Genomic DNA, 21,034 nt, shown 5'->3' with positions numbered 1-21,034 from the left:
GGTTTTCTTTCTCATTCCGTATTGTATTTATAACAAAACCGTTTTCTTCCTTAGGAGCAAAATGCTAATAAACATCGTTTTACTACATTTGAGCCAGTAATAAAATGCACAAGAAGACTATTATAAAAACGTTTGTTATACATAAGTGCCGGTAATCGACAAAAAAGAATAATTAACAAGTCATCATCTTCACATCATAATCATGAACAGCATCATGTTTTAAATTTTTAAAACATCAATAACAGGCAATACTAACTTTTCTGTCAAACTTAGCGACGAACGATCTTTGCGAACCAAAGACCTTGTATAGAATAGACGGATAATATTTTAGAGTGACGATCAAACTATCACAGCTCTCTTTCTTCCCTATGGCAACAATCTCTGTGGAAAAAAGAAACAAACATAGACAAACACCGCTGTCTAGAACGTCAGTGTTTACCGTTTTGAGATGTTGTGGTAGTCAGCTGGATACCAAACCTGCCGTTAGTTTTTTGGTGTTTTGGGACATTATTTTAACTTTTTATATAAACAATCTGTGAAATAGTTATTCATTATGAACCATGGCTTGCGTAGCTATTGGTTGTGAGAGTAGAATGGGTGTTATAATGGAGAACGATCAAACAATGTCTCACCATGGGTAAGTTATCGACCACATAATACATGTTTGTGTGCAAGAAATACATTACCTGGTCTGGTTTTTGTAAAGTTTATTGAGCCCTAAACACGATGCAGACGCATATTTTCAGCAAAGCCGTCACATTTGTACAAATAATTGATTTCACATTTTACGTTAATCAGCTTTGACAGATCATGTACCCAAAGTATTATAAGTAGTGTTGTCCTTTGATATCGATAACATAATATTATGTTTGAATGTAACATCTACATGTTGCGTTATTCTATTCACGTTTAATTTATTTTTCGACCTGTTTCCGATTTGGATGAAGATTACATAAAGATATTGTATTTTCCAGATTTCCTAAATATCCTAACAAGAAATTAAGAAACAATTAGATTCAGACCATGAAACGAGATAATTCTCTCTTCTGAAGGACGCCTTCTCCTTATTTAAGCCTGTGCTAATTACATTTCGATGTATCTTGCTTTCTATCGAGCAGGATACCAAACAAAAATATTACATAGAGATGCAGTACCAACAATATTCACTCACATATCTCACATAAGGTGAGTTTAAGTTTAGTTATAAGTTTATAGATAAATTTGCAGCTATTTCGTTTTTGTATTCTACATTAGCATGGAAAAAATATTTCAATACAATACAAATATTCTCTATTGCACAAAATAATTAGTATGAATAACTATTTTGGTAATTACCTGTGATTATTCCTTCTATAAATAATTAGTATGAATAACTATTTTTGTAATTACCTGTGATTATTCCTTCTATGTGCAATGTGTAAACATGCAATGCTTGTGTATTTGTGTGCTCCACGTTAATATGTGCCATTCTTGCAGGTAAAGTTATAACGACCAGAGCCGACACTATACACTTCTAAAGAAAGTGAACAAGAGGAAATATTTTTTTTTATCACCAAAAGTCGGAATTGTTCAGTGCTTCGTAGTCATTGTATTCTAACTATATTGAATAAAAATCTTATAAAGAAGTATTTGCTTTTAATCTTTAATCGCATTGAGATAATCCCCGAAATATACTAGAAGGTCGTCTACTTCTTGTATCGAGAGCCGATTCGATTTCCGGTCAAGTCAATGAAAAACGTGTATTTAATTTTTATAAAAGGGTAGGTATGTGATTTATAGCAACCAAAGGGTGGCCGCAATGTCGTATTAAAATGATACTATAGTATATGTGGACTAGATGGACCGTCCTCGACCTCCTCGGCCATAACACCTTGCGAAATGACATAGATTCAAAAATGATAAATTGACCTTTAACAAGTTTGTCCATGATAATTACGTTGAATAAGTGGTTCTGAATCTGTCACCGCAACGTACGGTTCTTCTTAGGTATCTTTCTATCAGGGTACAAATAGGTATCGTTTTAACTAATTTACTTGTGGTTCTACCCACCCAGGTATGGATACTAGGTCGTTATTTCTGTATTTAATTAATCATTCAATTTGTAATGTATATTTTTTTAGATCTTGGACTAACATGAAATATTTAGCCAATAATAATGTCGATAAAGACATGGAACGGCACTAGTGGTTCTGATACAAAAATATATACTATAGGTACGTTTCTATAACAAACCCGCTACACGAGTACAAAAGACGTTACGACGATAGTATATTTATCTCTTTTTAACTTATGACGGCTCACATGAGTGCGAAAGACAAAACCTATGTTTTTCTTTCGTCTTAAATATGCTCCGTCTATTCTATACAAGGTCTTTGTTGCGAACGATGAATGAAAGAATGAATGGCCAAACAGCGCGACTGAGGCGCGAGTAGGCTGCGCGAGTTTCGTTCGTATTTGTGGTTGTGTTTTGAGGTTAGAGGTGTTTAAGAAACTGTGAATATTTTCGTTTTACTTATGTAATTACATTGATAATAATTATGGAACTGTTATCAAAAACTGTCTTCGCTATATGCGTGCTACAATTACTAATAATTTCGTGTGAAAGTGCTAAAATCAATACACCGAGAGTGTTGTTACCATGGTTCGAGGACATACACGTTAATTTTACGTTTGAAATCATCGAAGGGGGCTGTTATACTTGGTAAGCAAAGTTTAAATATGTTAAACAAGTATTATAGATTGAAAAAAAGTGGGTGATTTGATTATGTAATGGTGTTTTTTGTAGGAGTTTGTCTCGCGATGACATCATTGATTTGGAGCCTCAGTACGAGGACAGTTGGGGACATTGTTCGCGGGCGGCACGTGTGTCGGTGGCCAAGTCTTGCGTGCCACCCGGAACAGTCATCATCTTGGCCGAGGAAGTCAACTCTGGCGAGGTAAGGGGCTTGGTTTCCCAAATTGGCGGGAACACGCCGGTTTATTTATAAACATCGCATGAAGATCGCATGGTAGTACTATAACCAATGATAAAACTTGAAAAAATAGTACACTGTATGAATTACTGTAAAATATATTACTGGATTTTCTGTCTAAAGATTTAAATGTTAGGACTTTTAAAATCTTTTAAAAATTAAAATCATTCATTTAGCATAGTTAGCCTTGCTAATTAGCTGTTTGCTTCATACAGGTTTATGTAAATCCTACTGTCTTTTCATACAAAATTTCCAATTCAATTTCCAGCTGAGAGTTGTCAACAGTATACTGAGGATAATTTTGCCGAATAAATATTTTCTTTCTTTTAATAAAATTGTTGTATTTATACAAAATTAAGTGAAATAAGACTGATATTTTTCCAGATATTACGAGGAGATGTAGACATTGACAAGATCAGGTCATTGAAAGTGATGAGTACAACATGGAAGCTATACCTAGAGGAGGCCCCAGAGGCTTTCGAAGTAGTTGCTTATGATGATCAGGGTAAGTTTATTTATGCATTAAATGATGAGTAACAAAAAGTATTAATCAGACAAGACTCAAGTCCAGTCCAGTTGTCTCAGTGAGACAAGTAATTTTTCTATCATAATTAAATACCACATTAAAATCAGGGATATGATATCAATGTGAAAAGGTTTTAACTATTATAATTAATAACTGTGTAAACCTCAAAAGATTTCTCTATCTATTGTTTAAAATTTGTGCTGATGTGTAGTTTCCCTTAGATTTATTTTTTATTTGTGTAAAATAGAATTATTTACCTATTTAGTTTTAAAATGCAAAAACAATTGGCAGATAGACAAAATATGAATAGGTCTCCATTTTTATTTTAGTTATTAATGTTGTGAGCAATTCCATTAATGCCAAAATGACATCTTTTGAGCAAAGTTTAAATCATTAAAAGGTTGCCTAAACATTATGTTGTTACAGGGAATACATTCTCCACTCTAGAAGGTGTCAGTTTTACCTGGAGTATAGAGAACCTTGGTCATAGCGCTGGTGAAGATCTTCTTGTTACGTAAGTATATTTATAAATATCCATCTATACATTAAAGAAAACTATGATTGCAATTATCATAAGCCTGTATCTGTTTTTTCTCCAAATAGAAATAAATAAATATTTTACATCTATGGTACGTGAATGTAATTTGAGTGATTGAGAGGCGGCCTGTGTCGAGCAGTGGGTTGTATATAAGCTGTTTATGTCATGTTATGTGTTTGTAGGTTTGATCAACGAAAAACACACACTGTACATATTATACATTGGGTTTGTATAGACAAACATGTATACTTACTTTATCTCACATGATGAAATAATCCTTCAGAAGTTTATGATTAATATTAGAAGGTCAGGTTTGTTAAACAATAGCGTTAAAGGGTAAAAAACGTTCGTCGTTACAAAACTTCGTAAAAAACGGAGGTTATGCATGTTCTAAGGCATAGACAACAGAGACTCAGAAGACGGGGTTTTGTGAACCTTGGGTACTCACCTCTTATTCAAATTCAAATTCAAAATTCAAATTCAAAAATATCTTTATTCAGTAGGTAATATAGTTACACTTTGAATCGTCAATTTTTACATAACGAACGTCTCATCCGCCTAAAACTACTGCAGCTTCTCACAACCTGTATAGCCGGGGAAAAGAAGCTGCAAGAAAAACCTCGGCACAGGGCCCTAGACGTTCTTTAAAAAAATAAACATAAAATATTGATATACAATTGAGTAATTTAGCTGCCTAATATCAGTTCTCAGACAGTTAATCCCATGCATTCATATCTTCTAAATAATCACTAACTTTATAATAACCTTTTTTGGAAAGTTTTTGTTTAACTACTGTCTTAAAGCAGTTGAAAGGCAAATTCTGAATGTCAATGGGAATCTTATGTAAAAACGTATACATTGCCCCTTAAAAGATTTAGTAATCTTATGTAATCGACTGATTACATAAGATTTATAGGCTAGTTTCCAATTAATTAAATCAATTACTTCCTTTTTAATAAACTTCAAAACACGAAATTACTATGGAATTTGTATGAAAGAAAAAGCATATTGTGACGTCATAGAAAAATGTGATAAAATACCTTGACTTATTATTACGTTTTTTTTAAATTCATAAATAAGTTAAATAGAAAAAAGAAAATGTTTTTCGTTAGTTTTAGATCTGTCATTATTTAGTAATCTAGTAATAATATTTGATTCACGGTTATATTGGCAACCCTACGGTTAAGTTGTAAACAAATTAGCTCTCGTAGTTTTTAATTATTTAAATTAATTTATCGTATATAAATTCATAAAAAACCAATTTCGTCATAATATTCTTATCATATTTTAACAATATTGTATAAATTTGTGTGGTTATAAGTGCTATAAGGCGTTTAAATTGTGATAAGTGTCTTTGTGTCAGTTAAACCGTTACAAACTCAAAAGTGCGTAATCTTTTCGGAATCTATAGTGCATTTTAAATACTTATTAAAGAATAACGATTATCAAAATTGTAAGTAACTACCACTCTTTCTTTGGTGGCTTCTCACTGACACGTTTTCTTTTCTTTTTGTTGCCTCTAAAACACTATGAGTACTATGTCTTCTATGACTACTCGCAGTGTGGCAGCTCGTAAGCTAGAAGATCAATTAAAGCTGACTTTACTAGAACTTAAGAATTCTAAAGCGTTATGTGAGCAGCTACTATCAGAGAGAGAGGATAGCGAGAAGGAGGTATTAGTCATACTAGAACAAAATAAACAATTAAAGAGTGAGATGGCGGCTTTACATCAGCGTTTAAATGATGTGGAAGACCAAAATGACCAGCTACAAAGAACGGTGCATGTGTTTGACCGGAGCTGCGATGAGTTTGAGACCGCCCTCAAGCGCACCGTTGTTCTGGAACGCGAGCTGCGCGACGCGCATAAACAAATATCGGACTTTGAACTCGCGGACAGTACTTCTAAAACGTCTCGGACACAATCGCTGTTTGACGAGCTGATCACAGACTCACCTGACTTGGTCCCTGCCGCCACCCCATCTCACGAGGTGTTGTGTTCAAAGAGTAACCTCACTTGTGACTCACCACAAGCATCAACTTCACACCACCACTTGTTTAATACGGGGCAACATCTATTGAACGAAATTAATACTTGTACCGTAACGTTAGAAAACCAAACAAAAAAATATGAGTGTGAAATTGATCAGCTCCAGGCACAGATAAAAAAAACTGACAAAATCCTTAGAAAATATGACACTGGACTACGAAGTAGCTCAGAAAACTATTCGAAAGCACGAGCTGGCCGCTGATAAGTTAGTGAATTTGAGTTTTCACAACGCGGAACGCTTCGATTCACTAATTAATCGTCAGTATAGTTGCAATCATTCATCCTCGCAGACTGAGCGGCCTGCTCGTGTTTCCGAGTCCTCCCCGCTGTCCGCGCCCGCGCCGGCCCATCAGCTGGTACCGGCGGCGCAGGACTTGCTCCTCACACCAATTGTTAATGACAATAATACGTCCTTCTCGTCGGCGACCGGGCAGGCGGCGCCCGCGCCGGTAAACAAAGCGCAAAATATTATTATGTTTAGTGACGAAATTGGCAAAACAATGGGTTTACAACTTAGCCATTTCTTGAGGCGGGCAGTAATTAATAATTGTATGCCGGGTGCCTCCTATTTAGACATTTTAAAAAGAATAATTTCTTATAAATTCTCGAAAAATAGTACAATCATAATCTTGGCCGGTAGGAGAGGTAACGCGAACAAAGAACTACTTTCCCATTATATTTCCTTACTTAACAGCCTACCGAATGTAGAACAAGTGATTTTGTTTGCATTGCCTTTCAGCCAAAGTCAGCTTAATTCCGAAAATAAGTTTAGGCATGATCTAAACCTGACATTGCATACTTTAGTATGCGATTATTATAATAAATTTCAGTTCATTGATACGAATTCCTATGTTAGGAATTTTTATTTGACCAAAGGTAGATATTACTATCTATCTAACTTTTACAAAAGACAAATAGCGAAGTCGCTATCCTTTTTTTTTACAATAGAATCAGCCAATTCGTTGGCTTTTAACGCGTCTGCTCCTATTGAGCAGCCTATTTTTATTTCTGACATTTGTAATTTAAATTAAATTTAATGACAACAGAGAAAAACTTTGGCTGTAGTAAGTTAAATGAGGACATATTAAATATAAAATGCAATAAGAAAAATACAAATGTAATCAACCTGGTACATCAAAACATACAAGGAATATTGGGCAAGGAACTTGAAATTGAACTTTTTTTAAACAGTAATTGTGTTGATATTATGTGCGTAACTGAACATTGGCTAAAAAAACATGAGTTCGTTTGCTTCAATAATCACCAGGTTGCCAGCTCGTACAGCAGGGAGACGGCTATCCGTGGCGGTTCATTAATATTAGTACGTAATTGTTTAAAATATAAGGAACGAACGGATATTGTAAGTCTCTCAGTTGAGCGAACTGTTGAGCTAGCCTGTATTGAACTCAGCCGGCTTATTGTATTGAGCGTATACAGACCCCCCGCTTCATCTTATGATCTATTTGAGAAAGTTATTGATGAAGCTTTATGCAAATTATGTAATAAAAGCAAACATGTTATCGTCTGCGGTGATTTTAATATTGATATTCTGGAAAATTGCTCATTAAGTACTACATTCAAATCTTTATTTCTGTGTTATAATCTTGTAAATCTTTTTTCAGAACCAACCCGAATCACGTCACAGTCCGCGAAATGTATCGATAATATTTTTAGTAACTTAGAACCTTGTGATAAATTAATAATTAATAAATTAAAGTCAGATCACTGTGGTCAACAAATATCTTTCAACTTATTTGTTGACCGCTCACTGAAAAAGGATGTTACATGCAATCCCATATCAAGTAGTCGTTTAGAACAATTCAAAGATAATATGTCAAACAAATTACCAGAACTTCCTTACTGTGATGACCCAAATTTGTTATATAACTCCCTATTTAATCTAACAAAATCGGAATTTAATAAAGTATTTAAGGCAAAAACAATTAAGAAAGCAGACACACCAATTTTTAGTGACTGGGCGACGGTAGGAATTTATAAGAGTAGAAACAGGTTGTATGAACTTTACGAAGAAAGAACATACAATCATAGCGTAGCTTTTCACGACTATGTAAAACAGTATTCAAAAGTTTTCAAACGTGTTTGCGTTACCGCGAAGGCAATGTTTGTTAGCAGTAAAATTAAAGGTAGCTCAGATATTATTAAAATGACTTGGAAAGTTATTAATAGCGAAACTGGGAAAGTCAAAGCACGCGATCTCGAGTATCAATTACAAATTGACGGTAAACTACTCACAAATGATAAGCAAGTTGCTGAAGCTTTTGAAAAATTCTTTACTGACATTCCATTTTCGACTACCAAGGACTTGAAGTCATCTCCTGCACTCGCTCAATCACTTGTAAGGGAGCACATAGATACGTCCAAAGTAGATAAACTAACATTTACACACGTGAGTCCTAGGGACGTCTTAAGAGCTTTTAAATCTTTAGAAATCAAAAAGACTGCAGATATTCATGGTCTCTCTGTTAAAGTCATTAACTCCGTGATTGATTGCATAGCTCCCTATCTATCATGTATATTTAATAAATGTGTAGACAATGGTGTGTTTCCAGATTTAATGAAGCACAGTAAAGTCATTCCATTGTTTAAAGCTGGTAGTACTTCTGACCCTACTAATTTTAGACCAATATCTATACTACCCACGCTTAGTAAAATATTTGAAAAAATTTTATTACTGCAATTACTTCAACATTTCAATTTAAACAATTTAATGTCTAATAAACAATTTGGTTTCACAAAGGGTCGCTCAACAACCGATGCTGGTGTTGAGTTAATAAATCATGTTTTTCAGGCTTGGGAGGAGTCCAAAGATGCTATTGGTGTCTTTTGCGACCTTTCCAAAGCCTTCGATTGCGTTTGTCATGATATCTTGGTCGCGAAACTTCGTCACTATGGAATAACTGATAATGCCATCGCTCTTTTGGAGTCATACCTTAGTGGCCGCGTTCAGAGGGTTGATGTGCATGGCTCCAGATCGTGTGGATCTAACGTCACTATAGGCGTCCCGCAGGGCTCAATTCTAGGTCCATTTCTATTCCTAGTTTACATAAACGACCTACCTAGTCTTGTAAAACATGAGGTGGTGCTGTTTGCAGATGATACCTCCTTACTTTTTAAAGTAAAGAGACGACAAGATTCCTTTGACGATGTAAACAACGCCATTTCAGAGGTAGTGGATTGGTTTACTGTAAACAACCTGCTACTTAATGAAAATAAAACAAAATATGTTTATTTTACGTTATCGAATGTTAGTAGGCCCCTCGATTCTATTATTGTAAAAAATAAGGAATTGGACCTCACGGATACTGCTGTATTTTTGGGAATTACTTTGGACGCTAAGTTGCAATGGAGTCCTCATATTGATAAGTTGTCCAAAAGGCTCAGCTCAGCAGCATTCGCGGTCAAAAAAATTCGTTTAATAACCGATGTAGAAACCGCGCGATTAGTTTATTTTGCCTACTTCCACAGTCTAATGTCGTACGGCATCTTGCTGTGGGGTCATGCTGCAGATATGAACAGCATTTTTGTTCTGCAAAAGCGAGCCATTCGGGCGATTTACAAATTGGGACCCAAGATGTCACTTAGAAATAAATTTAAAGAAATTAATATTTTAACTTTGGCATCACAATATATCTTTGAAAACTTAATATATGTAAAAAAACATATAGGATTATTTGCAAAAAATAGCGATCGGCACATTGTTAATACCAGGAACAAAAATAAACTTGCTTTACAAGTCAGTCGATTACATAAGATTACTAAATCTTTTAAGGGGCAATGTATACGTTTTTACAATAAGATTCCCATTGACATTCAGAATTTGCCTTTCAACTGTTTTAAGACAGTAGTTAAACAAAAACTTTACAAAAAAGGTTATTATAAAGTTAGTGATTATTTAGAAGATATGAATGCATGGGATTAACTGTCTGAGAACTGATATTAGGCAGCTAAATTACTCAATTGTATACCAATATTTTATGTTTTATGTTTATTTTTATTTTTTTAAAGAACGTCTAGGGCCCTGTGCCGAGGTTTTTCTTGCAGCTTCTTTTCCCCGGCTATACAGGTTGTGAGAAGCTGCAGTAGTTTTAGGCGGATGAGACGTTCGTTATGTAAAATTGACGATTCAAAGTGTAACTATGTTACCTACTGAATAAAGATATTTTTGAATTTGAATTTGAATTTGAATTTTTAAAAGATGTGTTGCTGTTGCAGTTTCTTGTCATTTCTTCACCTCAACCACAACACCTTATGAAATGACGTAATTTCAAAAATGATACATTGACCTTCAACAGTTTTATCCATGATAATTATGTTGAATATATGATTCTGATTTCTGAATCAGAATTTCATAATTTATCTTGAACCTTGTACACAACCCAATTAGTCGAGCTTATGTTAGTACCGATGTTATGTATGGTGTGTAATTCTCAGTTTTTCTTTGTGTATCCCAGACAATGTATGCACGGAACGGTTAAATTACTTAAGAATATACATCTGTTGCATATATTTACATAATTGTTGTTACGTCGTACAATGTTATGAGTCACTGTTCATAATTTGCACATTATGTCGTATTGTGTAAGTTATGACGTCATTTTTGCGATTCTTTTTTTGTTTTTGTACAGCAACATTCTTGGTAAATATTATGGTAAATATTTTTCTGATAATGATAACTGAGTACACCTACCGCCTACATTAGGTTCACATCAGCCCTAACATATCTAATACTCGTACATATACAGGGTGTACGTGACATCGTAATTAATACTGACAGGGTTGATTCAGCTCATTATTCTGAGTTAATATCAAGTGAAATTTTCCATCAGAAAAGTATAGAATTGAAAATAATTTAAAAAAAATTAATTTTGCGACGGAAAATTCCACTTGATATTAACACAGAATCATAGCCTGAATCATTCCCCTTAGTATCTGTTACGATGTCACTAACACCCTGTATAAGAGCATTTTTTCTAACTAGTTGAACGAAAAAAAGTCTAGAACGAAGCAGAGTTATCTAAAGCCTCCTGTACACCTCGCCACGATCCAGTGGTCCCTATACACACTGTACTGGAGCTTCACACCTTCAGGGACAGAAGACCAGGCCATTGACCTTTCATTCAAAATAGTATGACACTTGGAACCGGAATATCGCCTTTATGTATGAAAGTCATCATCATCATCAGCCCATTAACGTCCCCACTGCTGGGGCACGGGCCTTCCCTGTGGATGGATAGAGAGATCGGGCTTTAAACCATCACGCGGGCCCAGTGCGGATTGATGGTTATTAACGACTGCTAATGCGGCCGGGACCAACGGCTTAACGTTCCTTCCGAAGCGCGGAGGAGCTCGAGATGAAAACTTTTTTTTTGTGGTCACCCATCCTATGACCGGCCTTTGCGAAAGTTGTTTAACTTCAACAATTGCAGACCGAGCGCGTTTACCGCTGCGCCACTGAGCTCGTCATGTATGAAAGTACGAAAGTATTAATAAATAAAATTCTCTCTCAGGTTAGTGCGGTGGCGCGACACAGACTACGAAGCACCGCGTGGAGTCGCTGAGCTAGAAGCATTAGGATTGCGGTCCCACTCGGTGCTACTCTACGGGCAAGCTATGGGCGAGTGTCGTGTGACTGTCTGTTTGTCAGACACTAACATCTGCACGGACTTCACGCTGAGCGTGGTGGCCAGTGTCGTGCTCACTCCGGCCATCGCTACCATCGCGCCACATGACACGTTGCGGTATAAGTGAGTATTCAAGTAGAGTATTTTAGTGGGTATCGTCAATAGTAACCCTGACACCAGGGTTGATAAGATCGGTCACTGATCTCACAATACACGAGAGAAGGTGTGAGTAATTTCGATATATCTGTGGTATTGTATTAAGTTATAGCATAGAATAAAAAAAACACATTAAACATATGTATTAACTATTGCCTAACATATTAAAAGAAGAAAAACGTGACAAAATCTTTATTAAAAAAGTAAAAGAACTTCTAATTAATAAATGTTACTACAGCACTAGTGAATAATGATACTGATGTTACAATTAAAGCTTCCTTCTCTCTTTTAAACTTCTATTTTGTTGTGCCCGAAAGGGTCTATGATGTGAAACTCATATGTAACTTACAAACTTGTACACCATCATAGTATGCAAATAAAGAATATTGAAAGTTGAGAATAGAGAATAATATACACAGGTGTTGTTCACTTAACAGAAGGCTACACTTGGCAATGATTGTACCTTTTTGTTGAAATAAATAACTTTTTCTTTTTTCTTTTTTTCTTTAATATAAATAATTAAAGAGAACACTTTTAACTTTGCAAGGAAATTGAAAAAGTTTATTATTTGGTTTTCGAATTAAACTTCTCGCATTTTTGGATTTGTGCCCGGCTAATAGCAATAGGTTTGCCCTCTACTACGTGGGACTTAAACATAGCTGGCGAGGAGTGGCGCTATGTGTTATGTTAAACATCTCATTGTGTTACTTCTTCTTCTATCGTGTGGGTTGTGAGGTGCAATACCAACCTCATGAACTCTGGTGTCAGGGTTATAATTAAGCCGCCAAGGCCCTTGACATGGCTCACGTAACGATTACTCACTTACATCAGTAAATAGTAACCGGGGCCAACGGCTTAACGTGCCTTCCGAAGCACGGAATTGTGTTACTTACTTATAATTTGTTATATAAACTTCATCATCATCATCATCAGCCCATTAACGTCCTCAACGTAACTGCTGGAGCACGGGCCTTCCCTATGGTTGGATAGGGAGATCGGGCCTTAAACCATCACACGGGCCCAGTGCGGATTGATGGTTATTAACGACTGCTAATGCAGCCGGGACCAACGGCTTAACGTGCCTTCCGAAGCACGGAGAAGCTCGAGATGAAATTTTTTTTTTGTTGTCACCCATCCTAGGACCGGCCTTTGCGAAAGCTGCTTAACTTCAACAATCGCAGACTGAGCGCGTTTACCGCTGCGCCACCGAGCTCCTCATATAAACTTATCTTAACTTTTTTCCTAGAGTGGTGCGAGCACGCGCAGGAAGATTGACCGTTCAAGACATATCCGAAACACTCTACTACATGAAAGTACCGGACACGTCAATAGCAGCTTTAGAAGACACCGTCAGTTTAGTCAGAGGCAACAAGATCGGCTCAACGACAATAGTCCTTATGTCTGGAGTAACAGAGGTTGCCCAGGCGACGCTATCAGTGGCCGAGCCGCATTCAATCAAGGTTACACTACGGCCGCCGAACCTCCTCATTCGCGGGGAGCCATTCATTGCGCACTGTACAGTGTTGGACAAAACTGGTCATGCATTGACAGCAGGCAGTGAAATGCTAATACGGTTGACGGCGGAAGGCGAAGCTGATGTGGAATTGTTGAAGTCGACCGAGAATGGGACGATAACAGACGCTGTGGCGCGGTATGCTGGAGCGTTGACGATCACCGCGAGATTGTACTCCATTGCTGGAAGGACGTTGTCTCATAAGGTACGTATGTTATGTACAGCGAAATCTGTGTGTTGCCAGTTGCTATGACGACGCGAGTCGTCCTGTAACCTTTGTCTTCGTTGCTTTTTTATCCATAAAATTCTCTCTCTATTTAAGAGCTGCGCTCTTGTCGGTGGAGTAATCGCCTTCATTACTCCCTTAAAGGTGGTTGCCCCAATCGCCTTCCGTTCCGCAGTACACCGACCAATTTCTCAATCGGTGATGGGCTAGAGCCCTATCAGAATCCATTTCCTCGACCTCCAACCAGTACTGAGACTGCTGCTCGGTATCAGGGGTGCGCTTTTGAAGTAGTAGCGCCTACTCGCTACGTCACAAGATCGCCACGCCATAAAATTATTATTAGTATAATGAGTTAGTTTAATTGCAGGTTGAGGGACAAGTGTCGGCTATCGCTGTGGAACCTCTAGCGATCGTGCCGCCTGAACTATTCGTCGCCTGGACTGAAACAGTACAGTGAGTATCTCTGTAAATAAAAAAAAAAAACAAAAGAAAGAAAATTGATTTATTTCTATTAAAGACGCCACTATACAAATTTATACAAAACAAAAAAGCACAAAACAATTATTCAGCAATACACAAACACTTAACAATAACGGGTGGGACGTTGAAAATAAAAAAGGATAGTCCCTTAACATGATGCCGTGGCGAGAGACGGGAGAACTTCGGCGAGGAAAGTAAGATGATTCTTCGGAGGGGAAGGCAAAAAAACACACACCACCAACCCGCAGTAGAGCAGCGTGGTGCCTCTATAGCCCCTCCGGTTGATTGTTGTCCAGGGGTGCCTCTGCCCAGCAGTGAGACGTGTATGTTTTAATTTGGTCTGACACAATTTTAAGATCCCATTAAGCACGGGCGGCACACAAATAACTTGACCAATACACAGGCGCTTAAACGCTTACTACGGTATCTATTAACCAAAGCCCATGTTTATTGTCGCGTGCTCATGTACCCGTGTTTATTGTATAAGTTATGTACGCCGTAATTGTCATATATATTAGTCATACTATCGTAACCTATATGTCAAAATGTTTTAATGTATGTGATGTGGCTGTACTTTATAAATAAATAAATAAATAAAGTACTCACAAGCAGCAAGAAACTAAGCTCTATTTCCTTCACAGAGAAGTAACACTCCAGCACCGAGGCGGGGGCGACGAGGCAGTAGTATGGTCTGAGAGCGAGAAGGCACATAGTCCTATCTCTCTCACTCCCAATGGCGTGGTCGCGGTGCGCGGCGTCGGGGATCTCGGCGTACGAGTCATGTTGAAGAAGTACCCGCATGTCAGGGCATATGGCAAGTAAGTACTGGTCTGATGTGTGGAGTAACTAGGGTTAGACAATAACTTAGAATAAGGAATAATACTACGTATAGAACAGAAACTCTCTGCTCCCTACCAGCGTCTGAACTAGATTTACGAGTATCCTATCCCCCTCGGTCTTACTTTCTTTGCTCTCTGGTGAGTGAACGCGAGACTGCGACGAGTTCGGGGGGCGATTACAGGCAGTTAGTCTGCCACCGCTAGACACCGACGAAAATATAAGCGCGACCGGTAATAGCGATGTAGGTTTTCATGTAAATCCAATTCCATCTGCGACATATATATGCAGGATGTTAGTGACAACGTAACCAATTTGAGGGATGATTCAGACCATGATTTTGAGTTGATATTAAGTGGCATTTTTCGATTCATGATTTTTTTGTGTTTCTTTTTAAATTACTTGTATTTTAAATTCTGGACTTTTGCGATGGCTCAGTATTCGTTACGGTATCACTAACACCCATACGTACTTGTATGGCTAGTTGGCTACTTGTACGTACTACGGGGTGTAAGTAACATGGTAACGAATACTGAAGCCGATGATTCAGCTAATTTTTTTTTATTATTCTTAGTTCCAAACTTTTGCGACGGAAATTCCACTTGATATCAACTCAGAATCATGGTCTGAATCATCCCTCAAAGTTTTCGTTACAATGTGACTGACACAAAAAAGCCGTGCGTTAAACTGTGGGTCCCGGCTATTAGCCGTAAAAATACCTCCACCAACCAGCAGTGGAGCAGCGTGGTGGAGTATGCTACATATCCCCTCCGGTTGATTGAGGGGAGGCCCGTGCCCAGCAGTGGGACGTATATAGGCTATTTATGTTTATGTCACTGACACCCTGTATTATTGTCGCTGTCGATCAGTATTTATGAGTAAATATGGTACCCGCAGGGTGTGGTCCGCCCCCGCAGAGTACATCCAGGTGTCGTCGTCGGGACAGGCTCGCGTGGGCCGCCCGCACCACCTGCACGTGGCCCTCACCGCCGCACACCCCGACACCGGAGAACTCTATAACTTTCACACGTAAGTACTATTTAGTTATTTACCCGGCAACGACCTCCGTGGTCCAGTGGTCGAGCGTTGGGCTCACGATCCGGAGGTTCCGGGTTCGAATCCCGGTTGGGACAAAAATCACTTTATGATCCCTAGTTTGGTTAGGACATTACAGGCTGATCACCTGATTGTCCAAAAAGTAAGATGATCCGTGCGGAAGGCACGTTAAGCCGTTGGTCCCGGTTACTATTTACTCATGTAAGTAAGTAGTCGTTACATGAGCCTTGTCAGGGGCCTTCGGCGGCTCAATACTAACCCTGACACCACACCTCACAACCCACACGATAGAAGAAGATTTACCCGGCGAAGCAGAAAGGTGTCGATGGCAAACTAAAAAGTATCGGCCCAAAAGTTGGCAACAAGTATGGCGCTATCTGCAGCACTCAACAGACATGCACTCATGTGGGTTATGTGTTTAACCGATATGTATGTATGTAGAATAGAATAGAATAGAATAGAATAGAAAAGGTTTATTATAAAAGGACGCCACACACAAAAGAAAGTCAACAACATCATATCAAATTTCCACTAAAACAATTACAAAAAAGCAAGACGGATGTTTGTCGAAATGGCCATAAGGTGGTGGTGGACGTCCTGAGATAAAAGGGCCTCACTCAGCACAAGTCGCGGCGTGAACCACGACGCTGGTATTATGTGGACCCTTTTAGGTGATGCACGAACATCGTATTCCATAAACATGTGTTAATGCTGTGTATATTCAAATTCAATTCAAAAATATACATTATAATATATACCAAATTATTTTAATAGAATTAGAGTGTACATAGACAAATATTATCGCAAAGATGTATACGTAAATACTTAAGGTTAGAATAAAAAAGAAAGTTATTAATATAGGTAAAACTAGTAAACAAATGTAATAATATAAACAAATACGAATTCCATGAATGTGTATTGTGTAGTCTGTCTTAGTACCTATCTATCGCGCGCGCCGCACCCCGATTCTAGCTCGGTCGGTAAAGTAGTTTGGTTACTACTAGTACTTACTTATAAACAAAATATTAATATTATTATATGTGTGTATGCACGTCTGTTTCCACCTAACTTCTAAACCACCTGTCAGAATTTAACAAATGAGGCGTCACTAGAAGCATCTTGGTCGTCCGGTGGTTATAGGCTATGTGTGACATAGCCTATACGCAACGTGTTGCGTAAAAATCAATGTGGCGTCCTCTAGAGGACATAAATTGAGGACGAAAAGAACATTTTTTTCCAAGAGTGTTTGGTATCAAATGAAAGGGCATAATTTGCATGTTCCAAATATGTACGAGGATGGCGGCTTAGGTTTCATCATTCATCGTCATCACCTATCATCATTTCATTAATCATCAAGAAAAAAAAAATACGTAAGACATGGCTGTATGGGCATAGTTTCCTTTGCCTTACCCTTCGGGGAAAAACAAAACAATAAAAAAAAAATTGTTACCGCGCATTTGAGGTGATTGTAAATTGTTATTTTATTGAAATATAATCAATAACTGTACCGAACTAGTCGTTCTGTGTGATAGTATACTGTTTTTTTTTTTCAGATGTAATTGCGGATCTTTTACCGTGTCTTTGCTGGAAGGTCCGGAGCCTCACAATGTAACCGCGGCGCCCTGGATACAACCTGTTGGTTAGTAATGTCATCTCTGTAATGTTTTATAGATAGATCGAAAATTTGGCGCAGTCGTATACTCCATACAAAAATCTCATTCTTACTGTTGCCTTACCGCGTAAGTGCGAGCAAGACAAACAGTCTGCGCGTGATCTCTTACTCAACGGTAAGTTAGTACACATTATTTTATATTTCTTGGTAAGTTGCACTTATAGTTTGTACCCATCATCATCAGCCGTACGACGCCCACTGCTGGGCATAGGCCTCCCCCAAGGATCTCCACGACGATCGGTCCTGCGCTGCCCGCATCCAGCGGCTTCCCGCGACCTTCACCAGATCGTCGGTCCACCAGTTTGTACCCGCAATCTTTCAATTACAATTTTTACATATTTCTTCGCCTTATCGTGATATGATAGCGATAAGGCCGCCATTTTCCAGTTGAGAGTATTTTACAATACAATACAAATGTACTTTATTGCACCAAAATAAAAAGAAATCATTGCAAAAGACTCTTAACTAGGTACATGGCAAATGGCGGCCTTATCGCTTATAGCGATTTCTTCCAGACCATAAGGTGAGGAATAATGTAAAAATTGAAATTGAAAAATTGCGTGTACAAAGTATAACTAAGTATAAGTGGCAAAGCATAAGTAGGTAGTGTAGTGTAACTAAGGCCCGTATTAATAAACCAATCTCAAGTTCCGAGTGTCAACTCAAGATTGATCTCAAGTATCTGTTCTTATTAATAAATTGGACTTGACTCACTAATGTCACACTCGCTCTCAGCTGAGAGTTGTCAAAAACGTTCATATTAATAAACCAAACTCGGCACTCAAGACGAAGCTCAAGTACGTATTTTGAGCTGTCAAAGTCAAGTGCGGCTCGAGCACGACTTGAGTAGCAGTTTCAACGCAACAAACAGTGCATCGAGCGAAAGTAAGCATGTCGATATACGAAGTTATTGTTGATATCCAATATTATGACGATATATATTTCGGCCTACGCGGAATCGTTTGCCTAAGCGGTATATCAGAGATGCTAGTAATCCATACGAAGACCGTGATTTTAATAAAAAATACAGGTTTCAACAAGAATGGTTCTTTATTGTAATTATTGTATTTGAACTCCTGGCCAAACTCATCCGGCAATATGTCAAGTTTCCGCAAGGAGCTGAAGCTATGGCAAACAGGGAACTATCTCAAGAAATGGGGAGACATGGGCGCTGGCCTGGTCTACCGGGAATAGATGGCGCTCTCGATTGCACCCATATAAAGATAGTGTCCACTATTAGTAAATGTTATAATGGTAGACTTATAAATAAAAGATAGTTATTGAGAAATGTATACTTTAATTCTTATTTACAATTACGAATTTTTTAAATCTACGTCATTTCGCAAGGTGTTGTTACGGTTGAGGAGAAGAAATGACAAGAAACTGCAACAGCAACACATTTTTTAAATCAAGGCTGGATCGGTAGTCGGATTATAGTCGTCTGGGTCTGGGTCTTGTCTGGGTCGGAATCCGTAGAATCAAGCGGTGTTGTATACTCTGTAAATAATAAAGTTTATATTTATTTAAATATTTTCAAAAGAATGGAATGAATATTACAGTATATAATATAAATATTGCAAAAAGGGACAAGTTTATTTATTATTATACCTTTCTTTGGTCAAGGCATCCCTTTGACGCTGCTTGAGGTTTTGCCACAGCTTGCGGAGGTGCTGATTCTTGACCTAAAAGTATTAATTAAAAATTAACATATATATTGAAAATTCCTTGTATATTTAAAATTGATAAAGCTTTCGATTGCAATCATTTACTAGATTATATATAGCTGTGTTCATGACCAAAATAAATTGGGAACTTACGTTTTGCGTAGTAAGCGGGCTCGCATTGAATTCCCGGGTTACTGAGTTCTACGACTCATTTTGTTATGCGAAGTGTGGCCCCGTCCGTCGGCTTATTTTCTATAATATGGCTGTTTTTTAATAAGTAATTGTTTTTCGGCACAGGAAAAAGTAAATTTCTTTATCCATTTTGCAAAATTCAATCAAACAAATCGGTCTGGCCTGTCAAATACTGACAGTTGCGTTTAGCGTCAGTAGGTAACTTACATCTGCGTTTTGTTGGTTAAAAATAATAACAAAAAAGCCATCTATTCACGCGCAACTCATTGAAATGGACTTGAAAGTTTGGTAACTAAGCCAAGAAATAAAAAAGAAACATGAGTTTGTCTCCAACTGCTACTTGAGATCAATCTCAGCTGAGTTGAGCTTAAGTCATGTTTATTAATTAGTGACAGACTTAAGACGTTGCTCACGTCTCAAGTCAATCTCAGCTGAGACGCACTTAAGATGACGTTTGAGATCGATCTATTAATACGGGCCTAAGTATAAGTAGTAGTCATCATCAGCCGTACGACGCCCACTGCTGGGCATAGGCCTCCCCCAAGGATCTCCACGACGATCGGTCCTGCGCCTTAGTAGTAGTAGTAGTCTTTTCTAAATATTTCCTTTCATTTAGGTGCAATAAAGCGTATTTGTACTTTTATTAAAATTGTATTTCCCCCCCGTGTCCAGAGGGCGCGTGCTGCGTGGTGCAGTGCTCGTGGGGCGCGCGCGGCGTGGCCACGCTGCGCGTGTGGCGCGGCCGCATGGGCGACGCGGCGCGCGTGGCCGTGCGCGCCGCGCCCGCGCTGCTGTGGCCCGCCGGGGTGGCCGCGCTCGTCGGCGGCACGCTGCCGGTAACTCACACCTCTATAACACCCTACAAATAAAGATTACATGCAGTGGCGGCCCTACTAAAATAGGTGGTGCGAGACAACGAGATACAGTTTTTTTCCACTAGTTTACGGCCACCGAAATATACTTAATTAAATCTTTTATGAAATGTCGTTCACGGCCACCCATCTTCTTCTATAGTGTGCGTTGTGAACTTGTGAAGTGAATAACCAACCTCGTCAACGCTGGTGTCAGGGTTATTATTGGGCCGCCAAAGGCCTCATTAACGACCACCCATTAAATTTATGAGTTTTATGTAGCGGTTATGAGGTCGGATTCGGTTGATATTGGCGCTTCCCCTAAAACGGCGCCCGGTGCGATCGCACTGCTCGCACCACCCTAGGGTCGGCACTGGTTACAGTATAGTAATAATAACGTCGAGTTTTCTTTGAATCCTAACAGCCGTATTCTGAGATGTTAACTCGAACCTTCCCGACTCCGTCCTCAGTTTTTCTTCTCAGTCGAGTGAAGGAAGTTTCTAGTTAACATCTCAGAATATGGATGTTAGTCGTAATTGACGAATGATTGAAAGATGTAATACCTATCTATGTAATGTTACAGCTCCTTAATATATCGTCACTTTAACATATAGAAACGGCCTCTGTGGTCCAGTGGTAGAGCGTTGAGCTTATGATCAGGA

At 38.3% G+C, this 21,034-nt stretch overlaps 1 protein-coding gene and 1 long non-coding RNA gene across 2 annotated transcripts in view; one reads left to right on the top strand and one right to left on the bottom strand.

Moving 5' to 3' along the window:
- Positions 1 to 2,429: 2,429 nt before the first annotated feature.
- The window catches only part of LOC126373759 (nuclear pore membrane glycoprotein 210), a 38,131-nt gene continuing 19,526 nt past the window's right edge, over positions 2,430 to 21,034 (top strand). The window contains exons 1-11 of the mRNA XM_050020029.1: positions 2,430 to 2,701; positions 2,786 to 2,936; positions 3,357 to 3,477; positions 3,925 to 4,012; positions 11,612 to 11,848; positions 13,128 to 13,599; positions 13,988 to 14,073; positions 14,742 to 14,918; positions 15,835 to 15,966; positions 17,547 to 17,632; positions 20,194 to 20,357. Of these exons, the coding sequence (XP_049875986.1) occupies positions 2,538 to 2,701; positions 2,786 to 2,936; positions 3,357 to 3,477; positions 3,925 to 4,012; positions 11,612 to 11,848; positions 13,128 to 13,599; positions 13,988 to 14,073; positions 14,742 to 14,918; positions 15,835 to 15,966; positions 17,547 to 17,632; positions 20,194 to 20,357 (1,878 nt within the window). The 5' untranslated portion in view covers positions 2,430 to 2,537. The remainder of the gene's footprint in view (positions 2,702 to 2,785; positions 2,937 to 3,356; positions 3,478 to 3,924; positions 4,013 to 11,611; positions 11,849 to 13,127; positions 13,600 to 13,987; positions 14,074 to 14,741; positions 14,919 to 15,834; positions 15,967 to 17,546; positions 17,633 to 20,193; positions 20,358 to 21,034) is intronic.
- Positions 18,936 to 20,002, bottom strand: LOC126373915 (uncharacterized). The gene is made up of 3 exons (XR_007567369.1): positions 19,483 to 20,002; positions 19,274 to 19,347; positions 18,936 to 19,162 (listed from the first exon to the last, which is right to left on the bottom strand). It is a non-coding gene; the product is annotated as an uncharacterized LOC126373915 (long non-coding RNA).

Source organism: Pectinophora gossypiella, chromosome 16 (assembly GCF_024362695.1).
Source record: "Pectinophora gossypiella chromosome 16, ilPecGoss1.1, whole genome shotgun sequence".
In the NCBI taxonomy this organism is placed as follows: domain Eukaryota; kingdom Metazoa; phylum Arthropoda; class Insecta; order Lepidoptera; family Gelechiidae; genus Pectinophora; species Pectinophora gossypiella.
This window is presented reverse-complemented; position numbering and strand designations above follow the sequence as displayed.